Consider the following 19,200-nt stretch of genomic DNA (forward strand, 5'->3'; position numbering starts at 1 on the left):
TTATTGGTATGAGTAACCAGATTTTTTGGGGGGTCTTTTATTGAATTATGTATGTAACATTTGCAATGAAAATACTTTAAATCCAATGACAAATTTAAAAATGGATTAGATGAAAACATCAGAAAATCAAAACTCACAGGCATTTACTGCTGTTTACTTAACAGAAGGCCCACAATTATAACAAGAACATCAGAGAACATAGTATACGAGCTTATTTTAATTTTACATTAATATGTGATAAATTAACATAAACCAATGTCAAAAAAAGTGAATATAGAAAAAATTAAAAAACGTATGTTTGGTTTTACATCATATTCAGAATTCCATTATTTGTTATTATAATTAAGAATGATTATTACTTCATTCCATACAAAATAGTACTTGTTTGACTTATCTATTTGATGAAGAGAACTAACTTTAAGGTTAGAAAATTTTAATTTCTTATATAATAAGCACATGTTCACTTAAATATTCACAGTAGCATTGCATTGCGAGTCAGTAAAAGTACATAATGTATCACAGACTGTTGATTTACAAGGGAAAGCATTAACAGTGCCTACCTGTTGTTTGAAAAGGAATAAAAATGTATTTGTCCTAGATTAATGCATGAATATTCTCCACATTCAAACTGAGCAGTCATCAGATTTTAGCTGGGAAAACCCTTAAGTGCATTTTCAAATATGTGGAGAAAGTTTAACAAATATTTGAACTATGGTTAAATGTTAGTAATACTGCTACCTTAATACTTGATAATCAAATCTTTTTATATAATTACAGAAAATATGAGTTTTCTTAAAATATAATTTTCTTCCCCACTTTTCCTTCCTTGTACTCTCCTAATCACAGAAAGTGTGTGATGAGAAATAAGAGTCTAGAATATGGTTAATTTGGTGGTTCTAGTAATTTTTTTCTCTCTGTATCAGAATGGCTACAGTTTCTTGTATTGCTTCTTTCAACTGTTCAGAAATCAGTAATTATAGTGGATTTTTAAAAAGGAAATTAGATCAGTGAAGAAGATCATTTTTCAGTCTAGCATTTCAATATCAAAGGAATCTACTGTCTATGGTCAGGGTGAGTGAACTTAATAAGTTTCAGGTGGAATATTCCTGGTGAAGGACTAGTTTGGAAGTATCTAAAAAGGTCTGTTGATAATAGCAGCAATGCATTTTCACCAAACCCTCAAATTTTCCAAATTTCTTTTAAAATTAAATTTTAGTCAAAGTTTTAAACATAAAGGCAGAAATAGGATGAATACAAAATGACAGAGAGTGAAAGTCTAAAGAACATGAGATCTAGAGCCACTTATTGACCAAACAATCTTGGACAAGTCATTTGAGCCTTCTAAACTTAGATTGTTCAATCTCTAAACTTCAGGTGGAACTAACACTTCATGAGGATGTTTTAGAAATTAAATACAATATAGGCATGATCTTTACAAAGTAGAATATAGATGTTCTACGTAAATAAATGAAAAACTTGAAGTGGTATTTGTTATTCTGATCACTGCATAATTACCATCTCTGGTATTTCAAAACCATTCTTATAACATTTTGCATATTACATAGAAATTCTACAAACTACACTGTTTTGCTTTCCCTTGTGTGTGTGCATGTGCATATATATATATATACACACACATATATATATAAACTTTTTAACATAAATGATACCATTTTATGGTGTAGTTCCCATAATGGTCTATACAAGGCCCTTAAAATTAAAAAAAAAAAAAGAGGATTTTTTAAATTTGGTTTATAGTCACACAATTTTATGGCATTTAAGAAAAACACTTTGACAATTTGATGATGAAACTAAATACTTAACCTCCCCCACCCCAAACCCAGCATTAAGAGATCACACCATAGAAACAATTTACCAGAAGAGATACTACTATGGTTTGTTTAGTACACAGTTCACAAATGGTTGAAAGATAGAGTATTATTAACACAATATGCCAGAATCACCACTTTGCAAATTTCACCAACTTTTAAAAAAACATGGAAATCACTTCTCACAAAGATCATTAACACTAACACATAAGACATTCAATTACACCTAAAGTGAAAATTCAGATTCACAAAACTCAAAATTATTAGATTAAATGTTTTACTTAGTTTCTCCACTAGTCAAAATATACATTTCCTATTATGACAGAGGCCTTTAAAAATTGCCCCCTTTTCTGAATGGAAGGGATATAAGACTAAACTTCTGGACAAATAATCTCAGTATGACAAAATATTTCTGTATTAATCAAATGGATTGCTAGCATTTTAATAATTTCTCTAGTGTCCAAATTCTAGCATTCTTCTAACCTAACCTCTTTCTACCATAAAACCAGCATCCAGAATATATCCTGTTTGTCAGTGGGTACAGTTACCTGTTAACTTTGTTGTGCAAAAGCTATTACCCTTCTTTTTTTAACTGTCCGCTAATGCCAAGCAAAAGTGTTTGGGTTATCCCTGAATTTTATTTCTCACTCCTGAGCAAAATTAGTTACAATCTGGCTCTATTAGGCCTCCTTTGTATCCAGATAAATTCGCAAAGTTTTATGTTATACTACAGTCATTGCTTCTGGGACCAAAAGGGGATTAACTTTTAAGTGTGACAAAGATGTACCTTACAATCAGCTATAGTTCATTGGTGAGCACAATATTTTGATTCTGATATGCTAAATGTTTATTAAACTACAAAAATTTAAAGAGTAACTTGAACAGACATTCTGTTTAGGTAACTAACTCTGTATTCCAAGATAAAATAAGAAATCATAAGTAAGCTATGGTCAGAATGAAAATAAGATTTACCTTTTTTAATGTCTTGTTGAGGTCAATTAGTAAAAGTAGAAACATGAACATTTGGATTTGCAATCTGTTTAGTCACGTAAGTAGAGAGATGTGGCATCTTAGCGACGGGGGCGGGGGCAACATGTACATGTATGCATAAATTATAGCCATCTTAAAGTGTCGTAGAATTTTTGAAGATAAAAAGAAACAGAGATTACTAGATTTAACTTCTTCACTTAACAGGCAAAGAATTTGGGGCTCTGAGAAGTTAAAGGGACTTTCTTGGGGTAATTGAGAGTTACTGGCAGAGCCATTTACCTGCTTAAAAGCTTTCTTGTGTAAAAAGAATCAAGAGATCCCTATTACTCTTTCTTCCACCTTCCCCTACTCCAAACGTAAAATTTTGAGTGTGCAATAAAGCTCTGAACCATTTTAGCATTTCAAATACAATTTGAAAATCACCTTAACATCAAATTATATTGAACATATATTTAACAAATATCTTCCCCACTTTCTAGCTATTAATCTGTTTCCCTTCACCAGTGATTTCTTCTTTACCTTTTCATGTTCCCATTACAGATGAGTAAAAATTCTTAGAGGATAAAGAATCCTATTTCCTCTTCTCACACCCAATTGAAGAATGATCAACTTGATACTTTGAAGGCTTAAATCTTATTTCAATTTATTCTTTTCTTCAGAAATGCAAAAGATAGCATTCTTCAAAGCATTTTTTCAAGAAATGTGCATAACAAGGTTTGGAGGCTGAAAAGGGCTTTGGGGATTACTGAACCAGCACACCTGGCAGACTGAAGCCTAGCAATGGTTACTGTCTTACCTAGGGTCCCACAGGTAGGAAGTGAGCAAGAATTCTGTCTCCCATTATCTAGGCTGGTACTATTTCCACTCTGTATCTGGTGTGACAGGTTTCTCATTTGATACTATTCTGTGCTTTTACTGTAAAAGTTCAGGTTTTGTCTTTATTGTAAGCTGTAGCTTATGATAATGACTCAGATATGATATATACTATAAGTTGTGCCACTGGTGATTTATGAAGGCAATTTTTGTGTCTATTTTTGTAATACCTACCAATCCTTTCTAAAATATCTGAATGTCTAGAACTCCTATCACACAGTTGATCAGTTTGTTTCAATCGTCCCCATTGCTGTTATAGATTATTTTCTTGCCCACCAGTCTGTGATCGTCAGTTATGAGGATTAAGTTGGCTGCCATGGACTGGCTGTTTCCTGGGACAGTATCTCTACTACATGGGCTAACATAGAAAAAAAAAATAAAGTGGGGGCTATATTTTAGTCACAAATCATCATGATTGAAGGTTCACATAGCTCACATTTGAGATAGTTGTCATTCCTTTACTTCACTTTTTCCTATCGTGATCTAGGCTTCAATTTTGATCACAAAGAAATTACCAGCAGATTGTGAAAAATACATTGTAGACATTGCCTCAAAGAAAGTTACCTGGATTGTACCTCCTATCCATCTGTTTTGCTGCTAGTAGGTGTATGATTGTTTAGTTAATGATTCTTATATATTAACGAAATTCACCACCTGCATTTCCTTCTATAGGGCACCAAAAAGTTTTTAAAATATTGGCTTTGTCACTGAAATAATTTTATGGAAATTAAAATTCCATAAGTGTTCTTATCATAATTTAGCATTGTTATGTATTTAAGTAACAGGAGAGTGGTTATTTATGTGCTTATTCAGATGTATTTTGAAAATAAAATATGGAAATGAAAAAAGTCTTCCATATACTAGATTCTATATACTAAATGTTCACAGTTTGACTTTCCATAAGGCTTATCAAATAATATACAAATAGCTACCATTCTGCTGAAATGTCACAGTAAATACATTGATAATGGCACAGAAGTGAAATGTCCCCAAATAGGAAACGATCTTCATGACCTCCTAAATCTCTTTTCCAACTAAAATCTTGTTTTTTTTTTCCTTTTAGTTGAAAAAGAGCTCAATTTCTAAAAGAATATAAAAATAGAAATGAGTCAAGGAATCTTTTCCACTTATAATTTTGAAGGAAAAGCTATAAACATCAGATGAAATATATAAGTATATATATATGTATATATATATGTATAGCTTTTTGGAATGTGCTTTGTCTCACTACATCAAACATCCCATGAAAATAAAATTGAATTAATACATTATATATGAACTGTTTAAAAGTATCAATTAAATGTTAAAATTTTAGTTAATATATGACAAACATATAGTAAGTACTAATATATTTCCATGATGTTAAGATCAACTAAAACCTACCCATATGACTAATTTTTAAATCTATAATTTTGAATTAAAAAATAAAAGAATGTTTAATTGAGCAAGGCACATTTCTTTTGGGCAAGTCTGTCTTTAATATTATTTATCTGGGCACAGTGTAGACTTCACTTATTACATGTAAATGGGCTGCTCTATGTATGGGAGCCTTTGGTACAAAGCACATCTTTGCAAAATCAAACTTCACATGACTCAGAACACAGAACACAACACATGTATCTCATGATTAAATACAGTCTGGTAATTAATTAAAAACAAAATAAAACAGTAATAGTTAGCTTGTTAGAACCAAACATTTAGATTTTCTTCATCTGTAACACTGATTATAGTTTTCAGATGAATAGCTTTCATCAAAATGTCAAAAGGTTGAAATGGTACCTTATTTAACATTCTTCTTTGTATCTTGACCAGTATCTTTTATACTGCACATAATATGAAGAGAATCCTCCAGCTCTGAGCCATTTTCTTCATGTAAAGCATATGTTAGACACATATTATTTAATGTCAATTGAAATGAAAATATGTGCTGGCAGACAGATCACCACCCTCAGTGGTTTAACTGCCACTGCATTCTTGATCCAGGCAATTCAAAACTGAGTATTCCACTGGTTAGTGCTGCTCTACAGTTCTTTATGTGGGGCTCTTCAGGAATCTGTTGAATAAACAAAAACAAATAACCCAATCAATAAATGGGCTAAGGACCTGAACAGACACTTCTCAGAAGATGATATACAATCAATCAACAAATATATGAAAAAATGTTCATCATCGCTAGCAATTAGAGAAATGCAAATCAAAACCACAATAAAATTTAATCTCACTCCAGTCAGAATGGCAGCTATTATGATGACAAACAACAATAAGTGTTGGCGAGGATGTGGGGGAAAAGGTACACTCATACACTGCTGGTGGGACTGCAAATTGGTGCAGTCAATATGGAAAGCAGTTTGGAGATTTCTTGGAAAATTGGGAATGGAACCACCTTTTGACGGAGCTATCCCTCTCCTCTTTCTATACCCAAAGGACTTAAAAATAGCATACTATTGGGACACAGCCACATCAACGTTTATGGCAGCACAATTCACAATAGCTAAACTGTGGAACCAACATAGATGCCCGTCAATAGACGAATGGTTAAAAAAATGTGGCATATATACACAATGGAATATTACTCAGCAATAAAAGAGAATAAAATCATGGCACTTGCAGGTAAATGGATGGAGTTAGAGAAGATAATGCTAAGTGAAGTTAGCCAATCCCCAAAAAACAAATGCAGAATGTTTTCTCTGATATACGGAGGCTGATTCATAGTGAGGTAGGGAGGGGGAGTGTGGGAGGAATAGAGGAACTCTAGATAGGGCAGAGGGGTGGGAGGAGAAGAGAGGGGCATGGGGTTAGAAATGATGGTGGAATGTGATGTAGATTATTGTCCAAAGTACATGTATGAAGACATGAATTGGTGTGAATGTACTTTGTATACAACCAGAGATATGAAAAATTGTGCCCTATGTGTGTAATAAGAATTGTAATGCATTCTGCTGTCATATGTAAATAAAAAATTAATAAAAAAGAAAAGTTCAATCAATTTAATTTCCTAAAGGTATTAACCACATGTCAAATACTTTTAAGTTAGAAAAAATTTCAAATTATCTGAAATTATACATTCTTTTTCATTAATAATGATGCCCAAATTTGATCCAGCCTTGTATGATAACTGGCTTTCTGAACATGAAAATTTATCCTCCTTCTTAGAACCATCTGAGAGGTTCTGAGTGTCCACTGATTTTTATAAAAATACATGTATTAATCTTCTAAATGTATTTCTGAGGGTATGCTTCTTTTCTGATCATCCTACTATGGTTACCTAAGATGAGAACTCTTCTAAATGGATAGAAAAAAGAGGCAGAGAGAGGGAGAGAGGGAGTGAGGGAGACAGACAGCCAGTCTCAGAATGAGTCCTGTACTGATGAGAGCCATGTTCTAGAGCCACAGGATGCTAGCCTATAGTTAGTTTCTTTTTATTACAAATAATTTTCAAATCTACTGATACTTTAAAATATGACCTCTGCACAGGTATGGGCCACTTTAAAGAATCATGAACTAGAACAACATCAGGTCTGTGGAGAACTAAAAAATAAGGGTGACAGGTTTGGTGCTCCTCCCACAAACTAAAAAAAAATTTATAGACAGTAATTTAAAAAAAATATCAGAACATGACAGTGTTGTTTACTGCTATATCTAGAATCCAGAGTAGTCTTTGGCACACAATACATGCTTTAGATATAAAATGGATGAATACATCCTTACCACTTTTCAGCACCTAATACACAAGAAGTCCTCAGTGAATATATGTTGAATGAATAGAGGATACATTAAAATCATACTTATACACTCGAGAAACTTACCAGTTATATAATATAAAGGATACTTACAAAGACAAAAATAGAATGCTAAATCCAGGCTTCAATATGTGAATATTATCTACTGTAGTAGACAGAGAAGACCGTTTCCCATGTATACTCCTGGTTTTAGCAGATGTCTCCCAACCACATACCCAAAGATGATGATCTGTAATGTGAGTGTGCTTCTAATGGAAATTAAATACTACACACCTACTGTGTGCTGGGCAATCACCTACTAAAGCTTTCCTCATACGTCTGGATTCACTATGAGAGTTTGAATATTACAATGGCGTAATAGTTATTAAAGACTACTAACAAGAAAATAAAAGTACTATGAATGATCTGGCATTGATGTTACTGCCTGGTCTTTGCTCACTACTGCAATGGTTCTGGTAAGTTACACTTGACCTGCTGGTGTTCCATCCCTTTTATATAAGGGATTGGGCCTTTCTTTTCTAGCCTTCTGTGTTAATACCTGCCTCTCAATGATCTTGATATTATTAAATAAGTTTGGTATATTATGGCATTCTAGTAGATTATAGGTGTGGAGGGAGTTGTACTTCATCAGAAACCAAAAATATAAGTAAGATCTGAATACTAATCATGATGTTTATCCTAGTGGCTAAGAAGTGGGTTGAAAGGAAAATAATGAACATCTGAGTACATTATCAAAATCAAGGGCAGGGGATATAGCTCAGTTGGTAGAGTGCTTGCCTTGAATGTGCAAGGCTCTGGGTTCAATCTTCAGTGCCACCAAAAAAAAAAAAAATCACTCCATTAAAAAAAATGAGAGAAAAGAGATATAGTAGAAAATGGTGATCTATAATCAAATATATTTGATCAAATGAATGTTTTAGCATATAAAGCAAGAAAAGAGGATAAGAACAAATTTCAATAATTATCAGTTGTGAAGAAGTTAATTCTCCACCAAGACCTAAATAAAAGAGACTCAGCTTCATTAACTATTGGCCTCACTAATTTGTATTTTATGAGGAAATTGTTGAAGTCAGTTTGAAACATGTAGATTTACGGGAACTTTGTTTTAATGTGTCTATACTGCAACAACTATTAAATTTCTTAGAATTAGCAGCACACCAATAAGTTCTACAAATTCTACTAACTAAACAGTGAGTAAACACAAAGACTAGTAAGATTTCTTGGTCATTGCATACAATTTTCTGATTGGGGTCTAGAAAATTATGTACTTTGGCGGGCAAAATAGATTTAAACTCACTTAGTCATTAAAGTTAGTAATATGCTAAGATGTGAACTTTGTCAAAAGCTGGGAAGTCATGTGTTATGCTTAGATATGAGGTGTCCCCCTCATTGTGTGTGAAACAATGAGAGAAAGTTAAGAGGTGAATGAAAGAAAGTTAAGAGATGAATGAAAGAAAGTTAAGAGGTGAATGAAAGAAACTTAAGAGATGAATGACTGGGTTATGAGAACCTTAACCCAATCAGTGAAATAATCCTGCTGGGAATTAACTGGATGGTAACTATAGCCAGGAAAGGTGTGGCTATAGCAAGTGGGTCACTGAGGGTGTGCCTCTGGGGCACACATTTTGTAGTGGAGAATCTCTCTGTTTCCTAATTCCCATTTCCCAAATGGCTTTCCTCAGCTGTGCACTTTCTGTCATGATATTCTGCCTCACCTTGGGTCCAGAGATATGGAGGTGGCCATCTGTGGACTGAGACCTCTGAAACTATGAGCCCCCAGATAAACTTTCCCTCCTCTAATTATTCTTGTCAGGCCTTTTGGTCATGTCAGGGGAAAAACTAACTACAACACCATGGGAAAATGAGCTTTAAAATATAATCAATACTACTTTGAGCAATAATTAGGTTTAGTAATAGGTGTCATTCACAGTTACATGGTAAAATAAATTTCTCTTTTGAAATCAGTTAAATGTTTGCAGGCAAAAGGTCCACAGAACATAAACATAAAGCAAAACAGTTCTTACTTGGAGAAATTACCTCTATGAATCTTGCCTGTCCAGTAATTTTTTTTCCCTCTGGAAATCTTATTTAGCATGCTTTTCATCATGATTTTTTATAGAGATTGTGTACTAGTGAATATCTGATTTTTATTGTTTGGGAGTCTTACATGAAATAACTAAAAATGCAATGACACTTGAGGTTGTCTCTTTACTATCCAGTGAAGTCCATGTTGAATTAAATAATAAAAATAAATAATGTCACAAATCCCTCATCCAAAACCAGAAAAAAATAAGAAATTAAAGCACTAATTTTAATTCTCTATTTTGTGTCATAAAAAAGCCCTAATCATTTATCCTCAGAATTCCTATGTGGGCTTAACTGATGAACTGATAAAAAGAGAAAAAAAAAATCCTAACTGCTATTGGACTACATATAAACTCAAGCATATCAATTTCCAATCTGTTGACACATTTGGTAAGGAAACCGTGCTACTTGGATGTGCAGAGGCAATAGCCAGGTCATTCTTTGGTCTGTTTTGCCTAAGAAATCCAGTAAAGCAGAAATTCAGAAGGGGTGTGGAGAAACTTGCTCTTTACTCATATTAGGAGAATCCTCCTTTCATGCCACAGAGGAAAGTACATCTGTCACAATATTACCTAAGATCATGGTGCTATCTGCAGTACTCAAACCAATGCTTTAGTTTCCATCATTCTATATTATACATTTCACTTTTCCAGAGCTTCCAGGAATCCCCCAACACCAACATATACAACTAGGTTGCTGAAGCAGTCTAAGTTTTGCCAATATTAAAGCACTCTAACAATCTGCACTTATTTTTCATGGGTGAAATGTCCCTCGTCTCCTTTCATGTAAAACACAACTGACTTTTATGGTTTAGATATGAGGTGTCCCCCCCAAAGCTCACGTTTTAGACAATGCAAAAAGTTTAGAGGAGAAATGATGGGGTTAAGAGAGCCTCCACCCAAACAGTGCCTTAATCCACTGACATGGATTAACTGAGTGGTAACAGAAGGTAGGTAGGATATGGCTGGAGGAGATAGGTCACGGGTATATAGCTTTAGGGTGTATATTTTGTCCCTGGTCAGTGGAGCTCTTTCTACTTCCTGACTGCCATGTCTGTCCTAAGCTGCCTTCTTCTGTCACGCACTTCTGCCATGCTGTTCTTCCTCACCTCGGGCAATGGAGTCAGCCTTCTAGGGACTGACACCTCTGAAACTGAGAAAATGAACTTTCCTCCTCTGATTGTTCTTGTCAGGTCTTTTGGTCACAGCAACAAGAATGCTGACTAAAACACCTATCATATTACTTGATAACTGCATTTAAAAGTATTTAGTATAAGTGATTTTATCTGGTGAGGCCACATCAGTGATAGAGTTTTGTAACATGATTCACTGGTGAATCTCTAATGCCTAATTCAATCATCTTTCATAGTAATGAAGACCTCATGGATTTTTAGGACTCATCATTAACTGAATTCAAATGTGAACGTACAGGCAAGTTTCTTTGAATGTCTATTAGATAGACAAGTCTCTTGGACACATTATTTGTTCTGATGCTGCTGTGTAATGTACCATTTATAAAAAGCACTCCATTAGCTATTGTGAAGCAGCCTAACTTTCAGGTACCCTTGCCGATGTCTAATGTTTAAGTTACATGAAGGAATTTTATTCCTATAACTGGGTAGTACTGAAGTATGTTTTACCGAATGGAAGCTTCCACAGTCACCTGAACATAAGGAATTTTATCCACAGCACCTTGTGAGGAATATAAGCCACACAGTAATGAAAATGAAGCACAACACAAAAATTTCAGAGGACAAAAACAATTCCAATTGGGACAACCAGATTCTTTCTTTCATAGATCACTCCAATAAATATTGGTTGAATCCCGACTGTATTCCAGGTGCATTTCCAAGTCTTAGGGAATATAGCACAAAGAACACACAAAACTTCATGTCTTCGTGGAAGGAAAGGGGAAAAAATGACCATAAAACAAGTAAATGAAATATCTAATATATCAGAGGAAAAATTAAGCATAAAAAGGATACAGGGAATATTATGGAATTGTGATTTTAAACAGAGTGGCCAGGGAAAGCTTCAATGAGAAGGTCACACACCTGAAGGTGATGTCATAAGGTATCAGATTTGATTTCAGAACATTCTAGGCCTTGGAACAGCAAGTATAAAGATTCCAGGGTGGAGCCTGCCTGCTGTGAGGGAACCAGAGTAAGGAGGCCAGTGTGGGTGCAGCACAGGATTACACAGGACAGTGGCAACCAAGGCCCAAAGAGTAAGAGAAGCTGAGTTAGGTGGGGTCCTGCAAGCCATTATACCGCCTTCGGTTTGTACTCTGTGTGGGTGATGATACAAAGAAGTAACATGACCTGACAAATGTTTTAAAAGGATCACTCAGGGTGCCACAGGAAGAAGAGTCAAGCAGAGGAAAGGATGGAAACTGCGGGTGTAAGGTGTAAGGCTACAGAAACATCAGTGGGGATCTCAACAGATTCCCAAGAGACTTTGTGCTCCGACAAGGGGCGTGGGCTTAGAAGTTCACTGGAGGAGAAAAAGCTTCCCCTCCTCACCACCACAAGGGGTATGACCCTTGTGTCTACAGAATCCTGCATGAACAGACTTATTCACAACATTCTTCACCTAGGATAAAATATCATTTTTAACCATCTAATTGCTATATTATTTATTAATGATTAGAAACTCAGTTTTTTTTTTTTTCTTTTCAGGACAGAGTTCCTATTCTGCACTATTTAGGTTACAACATAAATAACATGGTTCCCAAGAAAATGATGGAGCCTCTTTTCTAGGTCTCTCCTTTAAGGCATTTGATAAGAGACGGTACAAATTTGAAATCTAAGGAGGAAAAGTGAGAAAAAACCATGAAAACATTTCTTTGTAAAATGTATATTTCTTTACAATTTGGAAAATTAGTTCACGGCATCATTAAAAACCAAGGCATCCAGCTATCAACCTTCGAAAACTAGTCTGAATCATTTAGTTATATTTACAAGCTGAATATGAGTATATAAAGAATACTGATATCATTTTTTTTTGCTATATAGTAATGGCCATTCTCTGGCAGGAAGTTGAGAGCTGAGTCACAACAGTGAGGTTGGGCTCTGTGTTACTTCTCCTTCCTTCTTCTTCCTGCCTCCTCTGATTTACCATTTTTTTCAAAGGTTGCCAACCACTCCCTGAAGATGTTTAAAAAACAAGTGATTTCATATATATATATTTGCAACAACCAATTACAAAATAGAAAAAAAAATCCTAAAATGTGATCCCTAAATATCCTCTCTTCCCCGTTCTCATGCCCCTCACCTCTAACTCACAGTTTTCCGTAAGTCGTCAGACTGGGGGATACGTGTGCTTCTCTGCATTTCTTAGTGGGAGGGGTTATCACTTCTATTCACAGCTGAGAGGTGGGAAGAGCTTGGAACTGCTGCAGAGAATGTTGAAATTTTAAATGTATAGAAGTCAATAAATTAATAGTTGTGGCTCTCACAGGAGTAAACTATTGGTATACACTCTATATGTTGTATTTAATCTACTATCAGCAAAGTAATCACTTGAGTAGGTTGTAAAGAAGCAAATAGCAAGTTTTATGTAATAACAAGTTTTACGTAAACAAACCATAACTTCAAATTTCTTCAGACTGTGCATTTAAAATTTCAATTCTGAAATTCTATTTAGAAGTTTAGAAATAACTGATAGAACATTTTCTCATCTGTGTAGGTGTCTATGGTTATGTCACCATAGTTGGTGGATATGTGAGTTTGGTATAACTTTAGTTCAGAACATAAAAAATAAAATAAAATCATAACAAGTGTTAGCTTCCATGTTTCTTTCTGGATTCACCAGCTGCAGGACACATACACCCCCACCAGGTGCTGATGGATGTGCCTGGATCCAGTCATACCCCTTACCAGAATCTCTTACTATACACTGACATATGTTTACTTTTTCAACCCCTAAAACACACAACTGAGCTCACCAGTGAAGCCTGTAGTTCGGCAAAGCTAACTGGCATTGGCAAATGTGACTCATTAGCATTTTTCTCTAAGCCCAAATCATGATCTACTTTTATTTCATAAATGACTTCGGACTTTAGTGAGGAGGCTACAGCTAGTACATGTGGCAAAATTATATCCTAATGTTTTTTAGCACACAGATTCTCTTAAGGATCCAGGGGGTGGTTTTGTGAAGCAATAATGTCACACATTTCAAGGAACTGGCAATCTCCTTTAGCTTTCAACCCTCCTGTTCTGAGCAATTTCTCCCTTCATAAAGGGAGAGTCAACATGTTTACACAGCTCTCTGGCGTGTTTCTCTGGTCTTCAGTAACTTAAGCAAAATGTAAGGAGATGGAAAAACAATAAGTTGCATAAGACTATCTTCGATTGTTGATTAAAACACATGAAAACAGGAAGTTTATCTCAAATCTGATAAATATCCATAGTCTTAGTAGGTGTCACTAGTAGACTGATTATGCTTTCTAAGATTAAATCCAGATAAACAAATCATAAGAAAAGAATCTTTTACTGCTAGAAAAGTCCATATTTTTATTCAATTTAAATAATATATTTGATCCTTCTGGATAAAAAATCTGATTATTAAGAAAGGGTTAATTTTCATTTACTGAATGAATAGGTTTCTGAAGTATTTTCTTTATATAAATTCATTCATTAGTAACATGGGCTGAAGTCAAACCTAAAAGCATAAGGGGCTTATTGCTATTTTATATTTAAATCACTTAATATAAGTCATGGGTTTTGGAGCCAGAATGACCTGACTTTAAATTGTCATTGGATCTCTTGGAATCTTAGGGAAATCATTTAACTTCAGCCATCTATTTCTCATCCTCCTAAAATGAAGTTAATGGCACTTACCTTGCAGAATTGACAACTGTCCAGGGCTTGGTTGACCCTTAACAAATGGTAATTATTACTGTTATTTACAAAGGAAATGGGAAGCCATTGATTATTTGTGTATTTCATATTCACAAAGCTTTGCATTAATCACACAATGCTTGTGAGTAATGATCACAAAATATAATCTTAGCAAAATCTCTGATGCATTCCATGCAATTATTTTTTTAAGTGCTCTGTGTTAACATGTAATATTCACAAAAACATATAAAGTGCTACTTACAATCCTCATTTTACAAATAAGGAAACTGAGGAACAGAGAGGTTATGTAATTTGCTCAAGGTCATACAGCAGAGTCAGGATTCAAACCCTGGCAATATGACTGCACAGCTTATGCTTTTTAATCACTTCATTCAAAGCCCAGACATAGAATTAATGTAAGATAACAGGCATTCACTCAACAAACATACCAGGTGCTACATTCTGTGCCAGGTACTACTATCCAAAAATCAAAACACAAACCTATAACCTTTGAGGAGCATCCAATATGGCGACTAGCAGCAATATACACTCTCAAAGTTATGACCCAAAACCTGTGCTATTTCTCTGGATAGAAAAAAAAGTTCCCTTTTTAATTACTGTCACACAAAAAACTATGGCATAGCTATAATTTCTTTATGGAATGAATTGAGGTTTCTATATTCTTTGCATAAACAGGAATAAAATTGTCACTGCACTTTGCTCATCTTTATGTTAAGATATTTTAGGAACAGATAAAAATTATTTTTATATGATTGCTATATTATATCCAACATTATTATCAAAATGGGTCAAAAAAAAGAATATATGGTCATTACTATTCATTCATTAAAGTACATCAACATTAAAAGTAACTCAAACAAGAAACAAAGGAAACTAGATACATGAGTCCTCTTTAGATACACCTAGATAAGAACAAACAACAACCCCGTGACAGGGTACATACAGATTTCTTGCCTCTATTTTGTTTGTTGGTGCGGGGGGAGCTGGTCTTTTCTTTCTTCTTCCCCCTCTTACGATAGTCTCAATCATTATTCCCCATTGTCTCCAATGCACAAGTAATAAGGGAGGTGGGCTTCTGACAACCTGAAAATATTTTATGAGCTTTAAGATAGGTCTACTCTCATTTACTCTGAAAGGACAGAATAGTAATGTGTTATCAAAACCAAAAGGCAATTGTGCATAATGTATATTTGTGTGTGTGTGTGTGTGTATACATACATATACATAATACATATGCAAAATGATTACATTTAAGTAAAACATTACTTTTTTCAATTTTAACCATTTGTTTCAAAGAACTGCACTACTGAATACTAATAAATAATTTATGTAAATGAAAACCGAACCAGTAATCTAACAACTGAAGATTCTGCCTTTTTTTCTTTTTAAAGGAGAAACAGGTTGTTCAGAAGCCAAGTGAGTAGGTAAAAATAATGGAATAATTTTCAGTTCAGTTTGGGTGAAAGTTATTGTGAAGAGAATTGATTTTTTTCATTCTTTTGCAATAAACAATGAAACCAAATGATAATGGCAATATGAAAAAATGTCAGTTGCTGTAAATGACCTTTTAAGAGCCAGTTGGCAGATAATTGATATGAAATTATTGGTTTTGGAAGTCTCATTAATATACATATGAATGACATTTCCCTTGATCCCTGTACAAAGGACCACCCAGTGCTCACCTGATTCTGTTTGTCTGCAGGCAACCCTTAGCATATGGCCGACACTTGCAGGTGTTCCCTCAAGGTCTGGTTTCTTCCCAATCCTTCTTTTCGTTGATTGCCTGTAATTCCCTCAGTTAAAAATGTGCATCCTTTACATATTTGAAGTTTATTTAGCTTTTCAAGTGCTGTGATGGTGACAGGTTGTAGGACCTGTCTTTGTAATTTTTTTTTTTTTAAGTGAGGAAATCTGAAGGTCCCTTGTAGTAGTTTCAGGAACATGGAATCTCTCATTTGCTTATGTACAGAACACTTTTACATTTGCTTTTAAATTCCATTTGTTGGCTTGTCACTTCGTGGGGAAAGAAAACTGTAGAGAAGCATCTTTTAAAATTATTACCTAACACCTGGCATTTAATTCAGATCATGTCTTATTGTGGTTTACATGTAACATTCCAAAGATGATATTTTCCTTCTTTCAGTCATTATGGAATAACATCAATGATTTTCATAGCAAAAAAAAAAAATGCATTTCCTGGTTCTTTTCACCGCCTTAGATTCTCAGACCTAACTTTATTTGTGCGGTTTATTCAAATAGTGGTTTTCCTTATGAAATCACGTTAAGTAGGAACCATCTGGAAAGGTTACTGTGGAAACGGAAGGGGCTGGGGGTGGGGCTAGAGAGCAAAAGATGCCATGACAACCTTTTTCGGGTTTCCCAGGAAACATGGGTTGCTATGGGAACTGCATCAGTCAGGTCCGAATTAGTAACTTCTGCTGGAAGGGGTGTCTGCCACTTTAATCTTCTTGCGATACTGAAGAAGCTTATCTCTCACATGCATTAGGAAATTTTTTTGTTTCTCACCAGCACTGAAAACATCTGTTTTTAGACTTTGATAGATGTTGGCTGGGACATATGCATAAATTTCACCAGAATCTGTCAGTCCAAAGACTTTCAAAATGCATTGCAAGCCCCAAAGAGTTAAGGTAATTAGATCAGGACGTTTTGGGGTATTTCCTTTTGTTCAAAGTTGTAGAGACCTTTAAGATTCTGGGAGGAGAGGATTCATCTAGAAACTCCAGTCAAACACCAAACTTATGGTGGGTTTACAGTCATAGTTCCAGTTAAGACTTCTCATCCACATACCCAGCCGGTAGAAATTGAACTAAATATTTAATAAATAACGTTGAAGGGTCCACCAAACTAAAGCATCATTGAAGTTATTTGTCTTCTTTACTTAGTAAAGAAACAACTACTTTTAAATTTTGAGGTTAAACAGTTACTCCAACTGTTCTTTAGTTTCATTTCCTCCCAGGATGTACTTTTTTTTTTTTTTTTAAATAGGGCATGTAACTCGAAAACAAGTTTAATGTAAGATTGTTGATCACAAAAATCAAGAGAGAGGGGGAGGGGCAAAAGGAGAGCTGAGAGAATGCAGCCCACCTGCAACACAGGCACCTGTTTCAGTATGAAGCAGTAGGGAGGGGGAGAATGAAGTGTGCTTTCCACTACTTCAGGTCCTTTCCTTGATGAATGGTCTGGAAATGTACAAAACAAGGGCATCACAGACCAAGGGGGCACGTTCCACACAATACTTAGCACAGTATGTCACTCGTATCTTATATTAAACATCGGTGAATATCTTTTTGATGTTCACACAGGAGTTGGGATTATTGTTCGTGGTGCAGGTGGCGGTGGAATTGCCCGTTTTGAAAGGGGTCTGGGGAAAAGCACTGTGGTTCATATCCCCCTCTTCGATCACCATATACTCCGACTTACTTAGAGTCGAGTTGCTCCGTGCTTTTCGGAGCTCCTCAGCTGAAGAGGAGAGGTGCTGGCAACTTCCCACGTGCATGTATTGGGCTTGCTCTTCCCCTTCTGTCTCCCGGTGGTAGAAGTAATTGAAGTTGGAAACAATAACAGGAACTGGCAATGCAATGGTCAAGACACCAGCGATGGCACAAAGAGACCCCACGATCTTGCCCCCTATGGTCACTGGGTGCATATCTCCATACCCGACTGTTGTCATGGTTACCACGGCCCACCAGAAGGCATCCGGGATACTACTAAAACCTGAAGTGGGGTCGTCTGCCTCGGCAAAGTAGACCGCACTGGAGAAAAGGATGACCCCAATAAAGAGGAAGAAGATGAGCAGCCCCAACTCCCGCATGGAAGCCTTCAGTGTCTGCCCCAGAATCTGCAGCCCCTTGGAGTGGCGGGAGAGTTTGAAGATGCGGAAGACCCTCACCAGGCGAATGACCCTGAGGATAGCCAGGGACATGGCCTGCTGTCCGTTGCCCTGTCGCTCAGCCAGCTCGGTGCCCAGGGTGATAAAATATGGGATGATGGCCACAATGTCTATCAGGTTCATGATATTTCTTGAGAACGTGGCCTTGCTGGGGCAAGCGAAGAATCGCACCAGCAGCTCAAAGGAGAACCAGATGATGCACAGGGTCTCCACCACGAAGAAGGGATCCGAGAAGCTGGAGGCTCCCGCGGGAGCCCCCGACGTGCTGTTGCTGGCCGCCTCAAGTACCTCCTGCGACGGCGAGGCCGGGTAGTCCTTCTCATCGCGGAACTCGGGCAGCGTCTCCAGGCAGAAGATGACAATGGAGATGAGGATGACGAGCACGGACACGATGGCAATGCCCCGGGCCGGCCCCGAGCTCTCGGGGTACTCGAAGAGCAGCCACACCTGGCGCTGGAAGTCGCGGCGGGGCAGGGGCCGCTCCTCCTCCCGCAGGAAACCCTCGTCCTCGCGGAACTTCTCCATGGCCTCCTCTCCCAGCTGGTAGAAGCGGATCTCCTCGGAGAAGATGTCGATGGGCACGTTGACCGGGCGGCGGATGCGGCCCCCGGATTGATAGTAGTAGAGGATGGCGTCGAAGCTGGGCCGGTTGCGGTCGAAAAAGTACTCATTGCGGAGCGGGTCGAAGTACCTCATGCGCCGCTTGGGGTCGCCCAGCAGCGTCTCTGGGAACTGGCAGAGGGTCTTCAGCTGCGTCTCGAAGCGCAGCCCCGAGATGTTGATGACCACGCGCTCCCCGCAGCAGTCCTGCTCGCCCGCAGCCGGCAGCGCGGGCGGGAGCGGCTCATAGCGGTCACAACCGCCTCCGCCGCCGCCACAGCCGCCCTGAGGCTGGCCTCCGCCGCCGTCGGC

At 36.7% G+C, this 19,200-nt stretch overlaps 1 protein-coding gene across 1 annotated transcript; it reads right to left on the reverse strand.

Annotated features, from left to right (window-relative positions):
• On the reverse strand, positions 1-19,200 carry Kcna3 (potassium voltage-gated channel subfamily A member 3). The gene is made up of 3 exons (XM_048815146.1): positions 16,061-19,200; positions 12,790-12,910; positions 1-5,745 (listed from the first exon to the last, which is right to left on the reverse strand). The coding sequence occupies exon 1, from the start codon at positions 18,982-18,984 to the stop codon at positions 17,665-17,667; it is 1,320 nt and encodes a 439-aa protein (XP_048671103.1). The 5' UTR covers positions 18,985-19,200; the 3' UTR covers positions 1-5,745; positions 12,790-12,910; positions 16,061-17,664.

This window comes from Marmota marmota, unplaced genomic scaffold, assembly GCF_001458135.2.
Source record: "Marmota marmota marmota unplaced genomic scaffold, marMar, whole genome shotgun sequence".
Classification (NCBI taxonomy): Eukaryota; Metazoa; Chordata; class Mammalia; order Rodentia; family Sciuridae; genus Marmota; species Marmota marmota.

Bases quoted from the DNA above. Each gene is read 5' to 3' on its own strand.
- Kcna3 (XM_048815146.1), bottom strand. From the start codon at position 18,984: ATGAGGTACTTCGACCCGCTCCGCAATGAGTACTTTTTCGACCGCAAC.